At 44.1% G+C, this 17531-nt stretch overlaps 2 protein-coding genes across 2 annotated transcripts in view; one reads left to right on the top strand and one right to left on the bottom strand.

The window, feature by feature from the left end:
- The window catches only part of FH (fumarate hydratase), a 41042-nt gene that overhangs the window by 11776 nt on the left and 11735 nt on the right, over positions 1-17531 (bottom strand). The window contains exons 4-6 of the mRNA XM_056566998.1: positions 5221-5397; positions 4907-5089; positions 1905-2070 (exon numbers count right to left, since the gene is read on the bottom strand). Of these exons, the coding sequence (XP_056422973.1) occupies positions 1905-2070; positions 4907-5089; positions 5221-5397 (526 nt within the window). The remainder of the gene's footprint in view (positions 1-1904; positions 2071-4906; positions 5090-5220; positions 5398-17531) is intronic.
- Positions 10271-15697, top strand: LOC130360438 (clathrin heavy chain 1-like). The gene is made up of 2 exons (XM_056562927.1): positions 10271-14652; positions 15552-15697. The coding sequence occupies exons 1-2, from the start codon at positions 10611-10613 to the stop codon at positions 15695-15697; spliced, it is 4188 nt and encodes a 1395-aa protein (XP_056418902.1). The 5' UTR covers positions 10271-10610.

Here is a 17531-nt window from a genome sequence, read left to right as displayed (position 1 = left end):
TCTGTAGCACACAGCTGCTAAAAAGTACTAAAAAAGGATTAAGATTTTTTAATAGAAGTAATTTACAAATCTGTTTAACTTTCTGGCACCAGTTCATTTAGAAAAAATAAAAAAATAAAAGTTTTCGTCCGGAGTACCCCCTTTAATGGCTATGGACACCTTAAAGGGGTACTCCGGTGCTGAGCGTTTGGAACAAATTGTTCCGAACGCTTAGAGCCGGTTTCGGGGTTTGTGATGTCATGGCTCCTCCCACTCAATGTAAGTCTATGGGAGACTTGCATTGAGGGGCGGGGAGTGACGTCACGAGGGGGCGTGGCTGTGACGTCACGAGCCCCAACACCGGCTCCAAGCGTTCGGAACAATTTGTTCTGAACGCTCAGCACCGGAGTACCCCTTTTAACTATTTTTTCTCTCTATGCCTTTGTGCTGGTAGTTCTGCTAAATCTGACATACATCAAAGCATTGCCTCAGTTTTTAATTTCTTACTCAGCTCTTCCTCTCCTTTCTCTCAATGATAGGCATAACCGCAAGGAATGGGAGAAAGTTTTACATAGCATATAGGAGTATGGACAGGAAGAGCAGGGAAGCCCTAAGAGGGCATCTCTCATGTGGCCTCAGTGGTTATGTGTGTCATACTACTGGCATCTTGGCATGGCATGTAACTATTGAGGCCACTGATTGAGTAGTAATGCTAGTAAACATACTACAGCTGCTCTAGATGACTGCATATTTGGAGTTATGAGTACATTATATTTTGGCCTTTTATGTAAATTTCTTTTATAAAGTGGATAGCCCACTTTACCCCTAGAGGACATGCAACATACATGTACATTGCTGGTGTCTGGTCCTTAGCACACAGAGATGAATGCGTCAGCAACCATGCACTCACAGTCAACAATGACGGAAAAGGGCGATCCCGCTGATGTTATTCATTAACCCCTTAAGTGTCATGAACAATTGCAATCACGGCACTTAAGCACTGCAATTACCTTCCCCCATAACCAATAGTCACCCCAGTAACATGTAAGCAGGGGTCTGCTATTTTTATTTGTCTCTTTGGTTGCCTAATGTTTTTCTGCACCTTGAGTACTATTACATTATTATTAACCATATTGTATGCACTGTGCACTTTGGAGTAGCAGCATTATTACGTCTAATATTCTGGAGGACAGGGTTGGGGTAAGGGAGTTCATGGCCCCTCCCCATGTTATGCTTAGCTCTCTTTTTAACTGCTTTTAAATGTTATTTGTCATCCCATGTATTCATGTGTGGTTCCCATAATAAAGATATTATTTGTTTAGCAATTTGCTTTGGGTGTGCACTTCATGCAACGTTTCTTTCTTCCTTTTTTTGTGCAATATTGCATGTTTTTAATGTTAGTAGCACCCCTGCTACACTATTGGATAGGATGACCCCCCCCCCCTTTCCTTTTCATTGTAGTGTTACCATAAAGGGCACTGCAGAAAAATAAAAGACCCCAAAAGTTGCAACTTTTTTTTTCATTTAAATGAAACAGCCTGATTTGGGTATAATTTGCAGCAGACACACACTAATAGGCCAGGCGTCCCCATGACATAATACAGAGCGCAGGGCTCACAGCTGGAGGAAAAATCCCGCTTGTGTCCCGCTACTGTCAGTGAGGACAAGCTGGGAGTTGTAGTTTTGCTAATGCTAGGGGAGATGTGAGCAGACAGCATACTGAGGGAGGGGGCGGAGACATGCATAGTGAGGCCACGCCCCCTCCCTTTGAGAGGAATTCAGACTAGTGAGCTAAGTGAAAAGTGTAATAAAAATAAAAAGGTGCTAGACACATAAAAGATGTACATGGTCAGGATTAGGTACTGAGTGATATAATAATACAAATGTTTTTTGTTGGATCTGACGGGTGCGCTTTAAAAGATTACCTGTGAGTTCAGATACTTTGGCAGCAACTTTTTCAGCAAACCCTATTCTAGTATTTAACCCAGTTCCAACTGCTGTGCCACCGGCTGCCAATTCGTAGACTCTTGGCAAAGCAGCTTCAATTCTTGCAATACCATATTTTATCTGTTGAACATATGCACTAAACTCCTAGAGAAAAAAAAAACAAAAAAAAAAAACACGACAACAACAAAGTGTACATAAATTATAAAGCTCATCATACAAAAGTTAGTAAATAATTCCAAAGAGAAAATTAACTGGCACTCCTTAGTCTTTTCGTCATTTAATGACATATGGCCCCTGAAGTGGTAGGTGCACTATGACAAGCACTAATATGGTGGTGCAAGAAGCCTTATAAAGCAAAACATCCAAAGTACAGGGAGGGCCATTTATATGGATACACCTTAATAAAATGGGAATGGTTGGTGATATTAACTTACTGTTTGTGGCACATTAATATATGTGAGGGGGGAAACTTTTCAAGATGGGTGGTGACCATGACGGCCATGTTGAAGTCGGTCATTTTGAATAGACACATCAAACTTATTGAGAATTTCACAAGAAAAACAATGATGTGCTTGGTTTTAACGTAACTTTATTCTTTCATGAGTTATTTACAAGTTTCTGACGACTTATAAAATGTGTTCAATGTGCTGCCCATTGTGTTGGATTGTCAATGCAACCCTCTTCTCCCACTCTTCACACACTGATAACAACACCGCAGGAGAAATGCTAGCACAGGCTTCCAATATCCATAGTTTCAGGTGCTGCACATCTCGTATCTTCACAGGATGGACCAGTGTTTCCCAACCCAGTCCTCAAGGCACACCAACAGTCCAGGATTTTAATTTTTCCCTGTTCTATTCCAATGGAGTAACTGAAAAAACCCGGACTGTTGGTGTGCCTTGAGGACTGGGTTGGGAAACACTGGCATAGACAATTGCCTTCAGATGACCCTAAAGATAAGTCTAAGGGGGTCAGATCGGGAGACCTTGGGGGCCATTCAACTGGCCCACGACGACCAATCCACTTTCCAGGAAACTGTTCATCTAGGAATGCTCTGACATGACACCCATAATGTGGTGGTGCACCATCTTGCTGAAAAAACTCAGGGAACGTGCCAGCTTCAGAGCATAAAGAGAGAAACACATCATCATGTAGCAATTTTGCATATCTAGTGGCCTTGAGGTTTCCATTGATGAAGAATGGCCCCACTATCTTTGCACCCCATATACCACACCATAATATCAATTTTTGTGTTCCAACAGTCTTGGAGGGATCTATCCAATGTGGGTTAGTGTCAGACCAATAGCGGTGGTTTTGTTTGTAAACTTCACCATTCACATAAAATTTTGCCTCATCAATGAACAAAATCTTCTGCGCAAACTGAGGGTCCTGTGCTAGCATTTCTCCTGCGGTGTTGCTATCAGTGTGTGAAGAGTAGGAGAAGAGGGTTGCATTAACAATCCAACACAATGGGCAGCACATTGAACACATTTTATAAGTGGTCAGAAACTTGTAAATAACTCATGAAAGAATAAAATTACTTTAAAACCAAGCACATCATTGTTTTTCTTGTGAAATTCCCAATGAGTGTGATGTGTCACATGACCCTCTTCCTATTGAAAAAACAAAAGTTGGATTCAAAATGGCCACTATAGTCACCACCCATCTTGAAAAGTTTCCCCCCTCACATATACTAATGTGCCACAAACAGGAAGTTAATATCACCAACCATTCCCATTTTATTAAGGTGCATGCATATAAATAGCCCACCCTGTAGATCCACAATAGAACAAATGAAAAGGCTGCACTCACCATGTATTTCATCTGTGCTTTATTTTAATTCACGACATGGGGGTACACACAGAGCGGGTGCTTTCACAGGACGAGCGACATATGTTTTCCACACCTAGCGGATCCCCTAACTCCTTATAAAACTTTTTATTTTTCTGTGTATGGGGCGGTATGAGGGCTAATTTTTTGCATTGTGATCTGAAGTTTTTATCGATACCATTTTTGTATTGATCAGACTTTTTGATTGCTTTTTATAAATTTTTTCATGATATAAAAAGTGATCAAAAATACGCTATTTTGGAATTTATGATTTTTTTAAAGAGTTTGCAGATTTACGCATGCGGCAATACCACATATGTTTATATTTATTTTTATTTACATGTTTTGTTTTTGTTTTTTTAAATGGGAAAAGGGGGGCGATTTGGACTTTTATTAGGGAAAGGGTTAACTCCTATTTATTAACTTTTTTTATTTTATTTTTTTTACACTTTTTTTTTCAGTGTTATAGCCCCCATAGGGGGCTATAACATTGCATACACTGATTGCCAGCAGTGTTAACTGCAAAGCCATAGCTTTGCATTGATCAGTGTTATCGGTGGTCGATTGCTCAAACCTGGATCTCAGGCTTAGAGCAATCAATCGCCGATCGCACGCACCCGAGGAAGGTAAGTGACCCTCTGCTCGCGTCCTTGCCAATCGGGACAACGCATTTTTATTGCGGTGGTCCCGATCAGCCCCACTGAGCAGCCGGGAAGCTTTGACTTTCGTTTTAGACACGGCATTCAAAGTGGAAAGGGTCTAAAGGGTTTATAGCACCCGGCACCGCGATCGCTGCCACACGCTATTAGCCCCGGCTTCAGTTACATGCCGGTACCAACCCGATATGACAGGCGGTCACCGCGCGTTATATAGCGGGAGTCGGCCATGGACGTAAATATACGTCCGTGGCCGTTAAGGGGTTATTAACGCACCATGATGTACCTTTACATTTGGAGCTACGAGCACAGGAGCCGAATTGGCTTCAAATACCAGGCTATTAGCAGCAGTGACAGTCAATGGCAGACATTGGGTGATCGCCAATGTCTACCAATAACCCAAATGCTGTGATCAACAGCAAATTAATTAAAAGCTATCACACTTAGTAGGTCCATGCGTAATTATATAGCAAAAATTTCCAATACAACTGTACCTGTCCCAAAGTAAGCGGCACAGCATCTTGAGTGTGGGTACGTCCAATTTTAATAATATTTGCAAATTCTTTAGATTTTTTTTCTAATGCATCATGAAGCTTTTTCAGTCCAGGTAACAGAACTTCATTAACTTCTACAGCAGCAGCAATATGCATCGCTGTAGGAAAAGTATCATTGGAACTCTATAAAAATAAAAAAAAGCATGACAATCATCAGAAGAAAGATTTCAGAGACAAAATATGCCACAAAATTCAAGAGAAATACATATTTTTTTGTTTTAACCAAATGATGTAAAAGTTTACAAAGTACATACCTGGCTTTTGTTTACGTGATCATTAGGGTGCACAGGATCTTTGCTTCCAAGTGTTCCACCCATCATCTCAATGGCTCGGTTACTTATTACTTCATTCACATTCATGTTGGTCTGTGTTCCAGAGCCAGTTTGCCACACAGATAGTGGAAAATGATCATTAAGTTTACCAGCTGCAACCTGAAGTGGGACAAACGGAGCAAGAAAAATCAACCTGCTACCACCAACTAAGTAGGTCCTCCAACAGTGTTTAAGACATTTTTCCATATCAGATTGTTTACATTACAAAAGGTTATATTTCGAGTCCTGAATAGATCATTAATGTTTAAATCCCCTTTGGGAACACTAAGATAACACATCCTAGATCTGAATGAATGAACTAATCGTATGAAATACTTTCTTCTTTACATAGTTGAATGTGCTGACAACAAAATCACACAAAAATTATCAATGGAAATCAAATTTATCAACCCATGGAGGTCTGGATATGGAGTCACACTCAAAATCAAAGTGGAAAACCCCACTACAGGCTGATCCAACTTTGATGTCAGGTCCTTAAAACAAGTCAAAATGAGGCTCAGTTGTGGGTGTGGCCTCCAAGTGCCCGTATGACCTCCCTACACCGCCTGGGCATGCTCCCGATGAGATGGCAGATGGTCACTTGAGAGATGTCCTCCTAAACCTGGACTAAAGCATCTGCCAACTTCTGGACAGTCTGGATGGAGCGAGACAGGATGTCCCAGATGTGCTCAGTCTGATTCAAGTCTGGGGAACGGGTGGGCCAGTCCATAGCATCAATGCCTTCCTCTTGCAGGAACTGCTGACACACTCCAGCCACGAGGTCTAGCATTGTCTTGCGTTAGGAGGAACCCAGGGCCAACGTAGGAGGAACCCAGGGCCAATGTGCTCACAAGGTCTGAGGATCTCACCTTGTACCTAATGGCAGTCAGGCTACCTTTGGCAAGCACATGGAGGGCTGTGCAGCCCCCCAAAGAAATGCCACCCTACACCATTACTGACCCACCGCCAAACCGGTCATGCTGGAGGATGTTGCAGGCAGCAGAACGTTCTCCACGGCGTCTCCAGACTCTGTTACGTCTGTCACATGTGCTCAATGTGAATCTGTGAAGAGCACAGGGCACCAGTAGCGAATTTGCCAATCTTGGTGTTCTCTGGCTAAATGCCAAGTGTCCTGCACAGTGTTGGGCTGTAAGCACAACCCCCACCTATGGACGTCAGGCCATCATACCACCCTCATGGAGTCTGTTTCTGACTGTATGAGTGGACACATGCACATTTGTGGCCTGATGGAGGTCATTTTGCAGGGCTCTGGCAGTGCTTCTCCTGCTCCTCCTTGCAAAAAGGTGGAGGTAGTGGTCCTGCTGCCCTCCTACTTCCTCCTCCACGTCTCCTGGTAGCGCCTCCATGTTCTGGACACTACGCTGACAGACACCGCAAACCTTCTTGCCACAGCTCGCATTGATGTGCCATCCTGGATGAGCTGCACTACCTGAGCCACTTGTGTGGGTTGTAGACTCATGCTACCACTAGAGTGAAAGAAAGGCCAGCATTCAAAAGTGACCAAAACATCAGCCAGGAAGCATAGGAACTGAGAAGTGGTTTGTGGTCACCACCTGCAGAACCACTCCTTTATGGGGGGGGGGGGGTCTTGCTAATTGCCTATAATTTCCACCTGTTCCATTTGCACAACAGCATGTGAAATTGATTGTCAATCAGTGTTGCTTTCTGAGTGGACAGTGTGATTGACTTGGAGTTACATTTAAGTGTTCCCTTAATTTTTTTGAGCAGTGTATATGTGCTTGTATGGAGGAATGGAGACACAGTATATAGTGCATTAATGGAGGCGCAATCAGGAATCTGTCACTTCTCTGTTTAGGATGATCCTCCCTGCAACAAGCAACAGCAGTGACTAAGCAGCCTTTGGTCAGATAACCTGCACTCCTATTCAGGTTTACAGCAGGAAGAGGACAGTCAAGTAAGAGGTGAGCGTGTGTGTCTTTTCAGTTGCTACATCATGTCTTCTAGTCCACCCCCAGAGCTGCACTCTGCACTATACTGTGGGTTCAGTCATTGGGGGAGATTTATCAAAACCTGCGTAGAGAAAAAGTTGACCAGTTGCCCGTGGTAACCAATCAGATCGCTTCTTAAATTTTTCAGAGGCCCTTTTAAAAATGAACACTTTATATAGGAAAAGATAGAACTATTTCCAGCGCTGGCCCTCTCAGTAATAAAGGCTAGGACATCCAATAGTTAGTCCTAAAAGTAGATTTATTGGCACTAAAACAACCCGTTTCTGGTCCAAACCAGACCCTTCATCAAGCAAGATGCATCTTTAAACCCTCTTAAGCACCAGGCCCATTTTATTTTTGCATTTTTATTTTTTCCTCCTCTCCTTCTAAAAATCATAACTCTTATATTTCCATTCATAGACCCATATGAGGGCTTGTTTTTTGCGTCACCAATTGTACTTTGTAATTACATCACTTATTTTACCATAAAATGTACGGCGCAACCAAACAAATATTATTGATGTGGGAAAATTGAGAAGAAAACCACAATTTAGCAAATTTTGGAAGGTTTTGTTTTCTCGGTGTACACTTTCCGGTAAAAATTACATGTTTTCTTTATTCTGTGGGTTAATACAATTAAAATGATACCCATGTTATATGCTTTTCTATAATTGTACCACTTAAAAAAAAATATCAAACCATTTTAACAAAATTAGTATTGAAATTGCCCTATTTTGACCACCTATAACCCTCAAATTTTTCCGTATATGGGGCGGTATGAGGGCTCATTTTTTGCACCATGATCTGTAGTTTTTGTCAGTACCACTTTTGCTTAGGTTTTACTTTTTATAAATTTTTTGGGGAATAAAATGTGACAAAAAAGCAGCAATTTTGGACTTTTTTTTATGTTTACGCCGTTCACCGAATGGGATGATTAACAATATAATTTTAATAGTTCAGACTTTTACGCATGCGGCGATACCAAATATGTGTATTAGCATATTTATCAGCATATAACACGCACCCCCATTTTAACAGGGAGATTTAAGTAAAAAAAATAAAATGTAAAATAAATGACTGACTAAATGCCACATCATCACCTCAACGTCGCTTTCTTCTGCACCTCAGTTTGGTCCTGTCCCCTCCAGTGCCACATCATCACTTCCCTTTTATCAGTCCCTGTGCCACATTTACCCCTCTCATCACCACCCCCCCCCCCCCCCATGTCTCATCATTTCCCCCTGTCATAGACCACCACTAGCCATACAGACATTAAAGGGGTAGTCCAGTGGTGAAAAACTTATCCCCTATCCTAAGGATAGGGGATAAGTTTGAGATCGCGGGGGGTCCGACCGCTGGGGCCCCCTGCGATCTCTCTGTACGGGGGCCAGGCTCTCCGGCCAGATAGCGGGTGTTGACCTCCGCACGAAGCGGGGCCGACACGCCCCCTCAATACATCTCTATGGCAGAGCCGGAGATTGCCGAAGGCAGCGCTTCGGCTCTGCCATAGAGTTGTATTAAGGGGGCGTGTCGGCCGCCACTTCGTGCGGAGGTCGACACGCCCCCTTCCCGCAGGCTGTCGTGGGGTCCGTACAGGAGATCGCAGGAGGCCCCAGCGGTCGGGGCCCCAGCGGTCGGACCCCCCGCGATCTCAAACTTATCCCCTATACTTAGGATAGGGGATAAGTTGTTCACCACTGGACTACTCCTTTAAGCATTTTGTGCCTCCCCCACCATCATTTCCCCATCTCATCATGTCCCCCATCATTCCCCCCTAATCATTTCCCAGTCTCATCATCCCCCACCCTGCCTCATCATGTCCCCCATCATTCTCCGCTCATCATCCCCCACCCTGTCTCATGTCCGCCATCATTCCCCCCCTCATCATCCCCCCCCCCCCATCATGTTCCTCCTATGCTATTCTTCCCCTCCCTTATCATTCCCCCTTTTCCCTGCTTTTCATAGTTTTTTTAAAATTTTCCTTATCTGGATGCGCTTGGGCTGTCTTGTGGGCTGCGGTCAGTGAAGCAGATTAGTGACGTCCTCTCCTAGCTCCTCTGCGCGGCATCAGGGATGTCACTTTTCGGCGGCGACTGAAAAGTGACGTCACTGATGCCGCGCAGAGAAGCCGGGAGAGGACGTCACTCATTTGCTTCACTGACCGCAGCCCGCAAGACCCCCCGCCTGACCTGACCTGCCGAAGCGCAGCCAGGTAAGGGAAAAAAAAAAAATAATAATATATATTTTATATATATATATATATATATATATATATATATATATATATATATATATGTATATATATAAAAAGCAGGGAAAAAGGGGAATGTTAAGAGAGGGGAGAGGTAAGAAAAATTTAAAGTAAAACAAGTGACAGTTTTCCAGAGTGGGGAGGAGACGCTGCTGGTCACTGATTTAAAGTGGCCGCGGCCGTGCTGCTAATACTTAACAAGCAGCCGCTTTAAATCAGTGACCAGAAGATTTATCGGCGTATAACAAGCAGGCAGGCTTTTTGCCTTAAATTTAACAGTGTGTGTTATACACCGATAAATACGGAGAAAAAAAATGTTATGCTTTTTTGGGGGTAAAATGGGAAAAACTGACCTTTTACTTTTTATTGGGATTTTTCACATTTTTTTTTTACTTTTTTATTTTAAATTTTTTTACTTGTAAAATGTTTTGATAAATCTCTGCCACTGTGTACATACATTACTTACCCTGTACTGATCCTAAGTTACATCCTGTAATCCTCTTTCTGGTGGCAACTACTAATTTTATATTATGTTTACCTTATTATATATATCTCACACTGCCTATTGCTAATCTAAGTCAAGTTGGTATCGGAGTGGCATACTTTGTGGGGGAGGCGCTTAGGGGCCCTCTCAGTAGGCCCTGCAGAGGGGGCCCCCAAATTTACTGTTACGCAAACATGAATGGTACAACAGAGTTATAAGAAAATATACTTCGACACAATAAACACGATTTCCAACAGCCACGTAACGCATCTCCTAAGCGAGCGCTTTATAGCGTTGTAATCTGAGACCAGAAGTGATATCCATCCGCCGGGCGTTGAGCGGCCAGCTCTGAAAGCTAAGAGGCGGTATTCCTGCGCGTGGAGGGGGCGGGGCGCAGAGTGAGGGTGAAGCTGTCGTTCCGGATTGCAGAGGCAGCTCCCCCGTTTCCGCCATTGCGGCTCCTGCCCGATAGTCAGCGAGGAACAGCCGGAGGACGCGTTCTCTTAGACAGGCGGCGCGCAGAGGACATCTTACTGCCATTCCCAGTACCTGAGAGAGCGAGGAACCTGCGAGAGGCGGGAGGTGACAGCCCGGGGACAAGAGAGAAGCCGTACAGCTCGGAACCGCCATGGCTCAGATACTACCCATCCGCTTCCAGGAGCACCTGCAGCTCCAAAATCTGGGAATTAACCCAGCTAATATTGGCTTTAGTACACTTACAATGGAGTCCGACAAGTTTATCTGCATCAGAGAGAAGGTTGGAGAACAAGCCCAAGTAGTTATCATTGATATGAATGACCCCAGCAATCCTATCCGTAGGCCTATATCTGCTGATAATGCAATCATGAATCCTGCCAGCAAAGTCATAGCACTGAAAGCTGGAAAAACCCTGCAGATCTTTAACATTGAAATGAAAAGTAAAATGAAGGCTCACACCATGACCGATGATGTCACCTTTTGGAAGTGGATCTCTCTGAACACTGTTGCTCTAGTAACTGACAATGCTGTATATCATTGGAGCATGGAGGGGGAATCGCAGCCAGTAAAGATGTTTGATCGCCACTCCAGCTTGGCAGGATGCCAGATCATTAACTACCGAACAGATGCAAAACAAAAGTGGCTGCTTCTGACTGGAATATCTGCCCAGCAAAACAGAGTTGTTGGAGCAATGCAGCTTTACTCCGTGGACAGGAAAGTGTCTCAACCTATTGAAGGCCATGCAGCTAGCTTTGCCCAGTTTAAAATGGAGGGAAATGCTGAAGAGTCAACATTGTTCTGCTTTGCTGTAAGAGGCCAGGCTGGTGGAAAGTTGCATATCATAGAAGTTGGAACACCACCCACTGGTAACCAGCCTTTCCCAAAGAAGGCAGTGGATGTCTTCTTTCCCCCTGAAGCCCAGAATGACTTTCCTGTGGCAATGCAGATCAGTGGAAAACATGATGTTGTCTTCTTAATTACGAAGTATGGTTACATTCACCTCTATGACCTGGAAACTGGCACCTGCATTTATATGAACAGGATTAGCGGGGAGACCATTTTTGTCACTGCTCCACATGAAGCCACTGCTGGGATTATTGGAGTGAACAGAAAGGGCCAGGTGCTGTCAGTCTGTGTAGAAGAAGAAAATATTATACCATATATCACCAATGTTCTGCAGAACCCTGATCTAGCCCTGCGCATGGCTGTTCGTAACAATCTTGCTGGAGCAGAAGAGCTGTTTGCTCGCAAATTTAATGCTCTCTTTGCCCAGGGAAATTATTCCGAAGCAGCAAAGGTGGCTGCAAATGCACCAAAGGGTATTCTTCGTACACCAGAAACAATAAGGCGCTTTCAGAGTGTTCCTGCACAGCCAGGTCAGACCTCACCTTTGCTTCAGTATTTCGGCATTCTCTTGGACCAGGGTCAGCTGAATAAATATGAGTCTCTGGAATTATGTAGACCTGTACTGCAGCAAGGTCGCAAGCAACTTCTTGAGAAGTGGCTAAAAGAAGACAAGTTGGAGTGTTCAGAAGAACTGGGAGATTTGGTGAAGTCTGTGGATCCTACTCTGGCTTTAAGTGTTTACTTGAGGGCTAATGTTCCAAACAAGGTTATTCAGTGTTTTGCAGAAACTGGGCAGGTTCAGAAGATTGTCCTGTATGCTAAGAAGGTTGGATACACCCCTGATTGGATTTTCCTACTGAGAAATGTCATGAGAATTAACCCAGATCAAGGCCAACAGTTTGCTCAAATGTTGGTTCAGGATGAGGAGCCACTCGCTGATATCACACAGATCGTGGATGTGTTTATGGAATACAACCTTATCCAGCAGTGTACTGCTTTTCTACTGGATGCTCTCAAGAACAACCGTCCAAGTGAGGGTCCTTTGCAAACACGCTTGCTTGAAATGAACCTCATGCATGCTCCTCAGGTGGCCGATGCTATCTTGGGCAACCAGATGTTTACACACTATGATCGTGCTCACATTGCCCAGCTTTGTGAGAAAGCTGGTCTGCTACAAAGAGCTCTAGAACACTTCACAGATCTGTATGATATCAAGAGAGCAGTTGTCCATACTCACCTTCTCAATCCAGAGTGGCTTGTTAATTATTTTGGCTCTCTGTCCGTTGAAGACTCTCTCGAGTGCTTGCGTGCAATGCTTTCTGCAAACATCCGTCAAAACCTTCAGATATGTGTACAAGTAGCCTCCAAATACCATGAGCAGCTTTCTACCCAGTCTCTGATTGAACTTTTTGAATCATTCAAGAGTTTTGAAGGGCTGTTTTATTTCCTGGGCTCTATTGTTAACTTCAGCCAAGATCCTGATGTTCACTTCAAGTACATTCAGGCAGCTTGCAAAACTGGTCAAATAAAAGAAGTTGAGAGAATTTGCAGAGAGAGTAACTGTTATGATCCAGAACGTGTGAAAAACTTCCTTAAGGAAGCTAAACTTACAGACCAGCTGCCACTCATAATTGTATGTGACCGCTTTGACTTTGTCCATGATCTTGTCCTGTATCTGTACAGAAATAATCTGCAGAAGTATATTGAGATTTATGTTCAGAAGGTTAACCCCAGCCGATTGCCTGTGGTTATTGGTGGTTTGCTTGATGTGGATTGCTCTGAGGATGTGATCAAGAACCTCATCCTTGTGGTGAGAGGACAGTTCTCCACCGATGAACTAGTTGCTGAAGTTGAAAAAAGGAACCGGTTAAAGTTACTTCTGCCATGGCTGGAGTCTCGTATCCATGAGGGCTGTGAAGAGCCAGCCACACACAATGCTTTGGCAAAGATTTACATCGACAGTAATAACAACCCAGAGCGCTTCCTGCGTGAAAACCCATATTATGACAGCCGTGTTGTTGGAAAGTATTGTGAAAAGAGAGATCCACATCTGGCATGTGTGGCATATGAGAGAGGACAGTGTGACTTGGAGCTCATCAATGTTTGCAATGAAAACTCACTTTTTAAAAGCCTCTCAAGGTATCTGGTACGCCGTAAGGATCCTGAATTGTGGGCCAGTGTACTGTTAGAAAGCAATCCATACAGAAGGCCTCTTATTGATCAGGTTGTCCAAACAGCATTGTCAGAAACTCAAGATCCTGAAGAAGTATCTGTTACTGTAAAAGCTTTTATGACTGCAGACCTTCCCAATGAACTCATTGAGCTATTGGAAAAGATTGTTTTGGATAATTCAGTTTTCAGTGAACACAGAAATTTGCAGAACTTGCTGATCCTGACTGCTATTAAAGCTGATCGCACCAGAGTTATGGAATATATTAATCGATTGGATAACTATGATGCTCCAGATATTGCGAATATCGCCATTAGTAATGAGCTGTATGAGGAGGCTTTTGCCATTTTTAGGAAATTTGACGTGAACACTTCTGCCATACAGGTTTTGATTGAGCACATTGGAAATTTGGACCGTGCTTATGAATTTGCTGAGCGATGCAATGAACCAGCTGTGTGGAGCCAACTGGCAAAGGCTCAGCTGCAGAAAGGAATGGTCAAAGAAGCAATTGACTCCTACATTAAAGCAGATGATCCGTCTTCTTACATGGAAGTTGTACAGGCTGCCAATGCTAGTGGTAATTGGGAGGAACTTGTTAAATACCTGCAGATGGCTCGAAAGAAGGCAAGGGAGTCCTATGTAGAAACAGAGCTCATCTTTGCTCTTGCTAAAACCAATCGTCTTACAGAACTTGAGGAGTTTATTAATGGACCAAACAATGCTCACATTCAGCAAGTTGGTGACAGATGCTATGATGAGAAAATGTATGATGCTGCTAAGCTTCTCTACAATAATGTTTCAAATTTTGGCCGTTTGGCATCCACATTGGTCCATCTGGGAGAATATCAAGCTGCTGTGGATGGAGCAAGGAAGGCAAACAGCACTCGCACCTGGAAAGAGGTTTGCTTTGCATGTGTTGATGGTAAGGAGTTCCGCCTTGCCCAAATGTGTGGCCTTCACATTGTGGTACATGCAGATGAATTGGAGGAGCTAATAAACTATTATCAGGATCGTGGTTACTTTGAAGAGCTTATCACCATGCTTGAAGCAGCTCTGGGACTTGAGAGGGCACACATGGGCATGTTCACTGAGCTTGCTATTCTCTATTCTAAGTTCAAGAAAATATACTTCATAATAGTTTTTTCTTTGACAATAGAAATGGTTAAAAAAATGACCGGTACTCAGAGAGCTGACCGGTACTCTTTTTTTTATTTATTTTTATTTTTTATATAAAAACAACCAAAAGGGCTTTATTTCATTTAACAAGTACTATTTCACTCTTTTGTATTAATCACGGTTGTTTACCCCAAGTTGCTGTCAAGACATGCGGCTTCCAAATCTTTTGGGAAATTTCGGAAAAAAACGGGAGCTCTCGTATCCCAGCCAGACCAGCGCCGAAACCCATTCACTTTAATGAGCCGACTAAAGTCAGAGAGGAACTCCGGTCGACTCATTTTTACCCCGTATCCGGTTTTGTGACTGGACCTAAAGATATAGTATACCACGGTCTTCGGTCTGGTCACAAAAACGGATAAAGGGGCAAAAATAAGCCGACTGGAGTCACTAGCTGACTCCGGTCGGCTCATTAAAGCGAATGAGAAGCTGCGCGGGTCTGGCTGGGATACGGGAGCGCCCGGTCTTGAAATTCCCCAGCCGTAGGCTACAAACGTAGTGTGAATGCAGCCTTAGGCAAACTGTTTCTAACAAGTGATTGCGTTGCATGGCCACCCCACGGCACAACAACTTTCTCAGCTGCATTGCCATCACTAATTGTCAACTTACAGATTAAGTGGCCTCTAGTGACTTGTATTTCCCATTAACATTTTTTTTATAATAATAAAAAAAAAAAAAAAAAAAAAAAAACACTATCTGAAACATCCTTTCATATAGCTCTTGAACTACTCATCTGTTATTCTTACTACAAATGTGTGAGTAACTAGCTGACTAGGTGTTACCAGTTGGGAGCATGTCCTTGCACTGTCCAATCAGAGCTCATTGTGCCAGACAGGAACATGCCTCCATTTGATAAAACAATGCCAGTTATCTGGAACAAAGCTATCTCAATATTATGTGTAGAGTGTATGCAGAGGACTGAAAAAGAAGTCTATGAAGCTTCAAAAATTAAGACAGAAAGGTGGTATCGTCCAATCCCTGAGGAAGCTGTCTTGCACAGCAATCCACATGGGGTTTATTCCCCCAATCAGGATTATCAAAAGAACTAAAGGAATGGTAACTTTCACATTATACACGCTAAGGAATGTGATCATGGTTGAACTTTCCCTACCTGTCCTTGAATTCGGATTTGTACGATATTGGTGTACAGTATTACCCTATAAATTGACAATGTATATGTGCTTTTTCTTTCTTTTAAAGCGATAATCATACCTTTATGGCCGCTCTTTCCTCTTTTCTAACTTCTAAAATACTTTTATACAGGTGTCAGACACAGTTGGATAGGCTTGGGATTCGCAACGCCCAGCTTTTACTCTCTTTCAGCACTGTGGACCGCTCTCTCTTCCCAGAGCTGAAAGAGAGGATAGGCGTGGCTGCGGCGGGGCTTTTAGAACCCCAAGCCACGCTATTCCGACTGTGCCTGACACCTGTATAAAACTATTTTATAAGTTAGAAAAGAGGAAAGAGCAGCCATGAAGGTATGATTAGACTCACAATATGGTAGTATGTAACAACACAGTGGTAGTCTGGGGGGCAATAAATGATGTGTGATTATGGTCTCTTTTTCTGTGATATTGCATACGTTTTCCACCAAAAAGACAAATAGTTTGGTAGTGCAACTACATATCATGTATACCCTTACTTTTTTATAGCTTGTAGTATTAACCTCTTAAGGACCAATGACGTTGTGGAACGTCATGGCACCCTGGGCTTTAAGGACCAATGACGTTCCACAACGTCATGGCATTTTCCGGTCTCTGCCGCTCGCCGGGCAGAGATCGGAACTGGATGCCTGCTGAAATCCTTCAGCAGGCATCCAGGGCAAACGCCGAGGGGGGCCATGTAGGCCCCCATGTCGGCGATCGCCGCAAATCGCAAGGGAAATCGCCCTTGCGATCTGCGGCGATACCGGGCTGATCGGGTCTCTGGGACCCGACTGCCCGGTAATTTCGCATGATCCCGGCTGTCACAGATAGCCAGGACCATGCTGGAGCCTAGGAGCGAGGTGGCAAGCCGGCCACCTCCTCCTATTTCCTGCGATCTGTCGGTTAGTTAACCGACCAATCGCAGGAGGGGGGGCGGTTACTTACTCCCGTCCTGCCCGGCCCCTTGAAGTCCGGAGAGGACGGGAGGAAGACCGGAGGACGCGGCGGGGGACGGGGGAGTGCTGGGGACCGGCCCCGGTACTTACCTCGTCCCTGAAGACCAGGATCCCTGCGATGAAGATGGCGGCGGCGGAGACAGGTGAGTAGATCTTCAGCCGCGGTCGGGCCCTTTACAGCAATGCACGTCGCCGTAAAGCGACATGCATTGCTGTAAAGGGACCCTGTAAACTACAACTCCCAGCATGCCCAGACAGCCCTTGGCGTCTGGGCATGCTGGGAGTTGCAGTTTTGCAACATCTGGAGGTCCACAGTTTGGAGACCACTGTGCCCTTCCAGATGTTGCAAAACTACGCATCCTCAGCATGCCCTTACTGTCCAGGCATGCTGGGAGTTGTAGTTCTGCAACATCTGGCCCTTCAGATGTTGCAGAACTACAACTCCCAGCATGCCTGGACAGTTTTGGCATACTGGGAGTTGTAGTTTTGCAACATCTGGAAGGGCACAGATTGGGAACCACTGTATTAGTGGTCTGCAAACTGTAGTCCTCCAGATATTGCAAAACTACAACTCCAAGCATGCTGGGAGTTGTAGTTCGGCAACATCTAGCTCTAAAGATGTTGCCGAACTACTACTCCCAGCATGCCTGAGAATGCTGGGAGTTGTGGTTTTGCAACAACAGGAGGCACACTGGTTGGGAAACATTGTCTGTTTCCTAACTCAGTGTTTCCCAACCCGTGTGCCTCCAGCTGTTGCAAAACTATAACTACCAGCATGCACT

This window comes from Hyla sarda, chromosome 3, assembly GCF_029499605.1.
Source record: "Hyla sarda isolate aHylSar1 chromosome 3, aHylSar1.hap1, whole genome shotgun sequence".
NCBI classification, from domain to species: domain Eukaryota; kingdom Metazoa; phylum Chordata; class Amphibia; order Anura; family Hylidae; genus Hyla; species Hyla sarda.
The sequence above is the reverse complement of the archived record's forward strand: the minus strand, read 5'-3'. Positions and strand labels throughout refer to the sequence as shown.

What these genes read in the sequence shown, in the direction of transcription:
- LOC130360438 (XM_056562927.1), top strand. Translation starts at nt 10,611, where the DNA reads ATGGCTCAGATACTACCCATCCGCTTCCAGGAGCACCTGCAGCTCCAA. An exon ending in AATGGTTAAAAAAATGACCG is followed by an intron (nt 14,653 to 15,551) that starts GTACTCAGAGAG and finishes TATTATGTGTAG; the next exon opens with AGTGTATGCAGAGGACTGAA.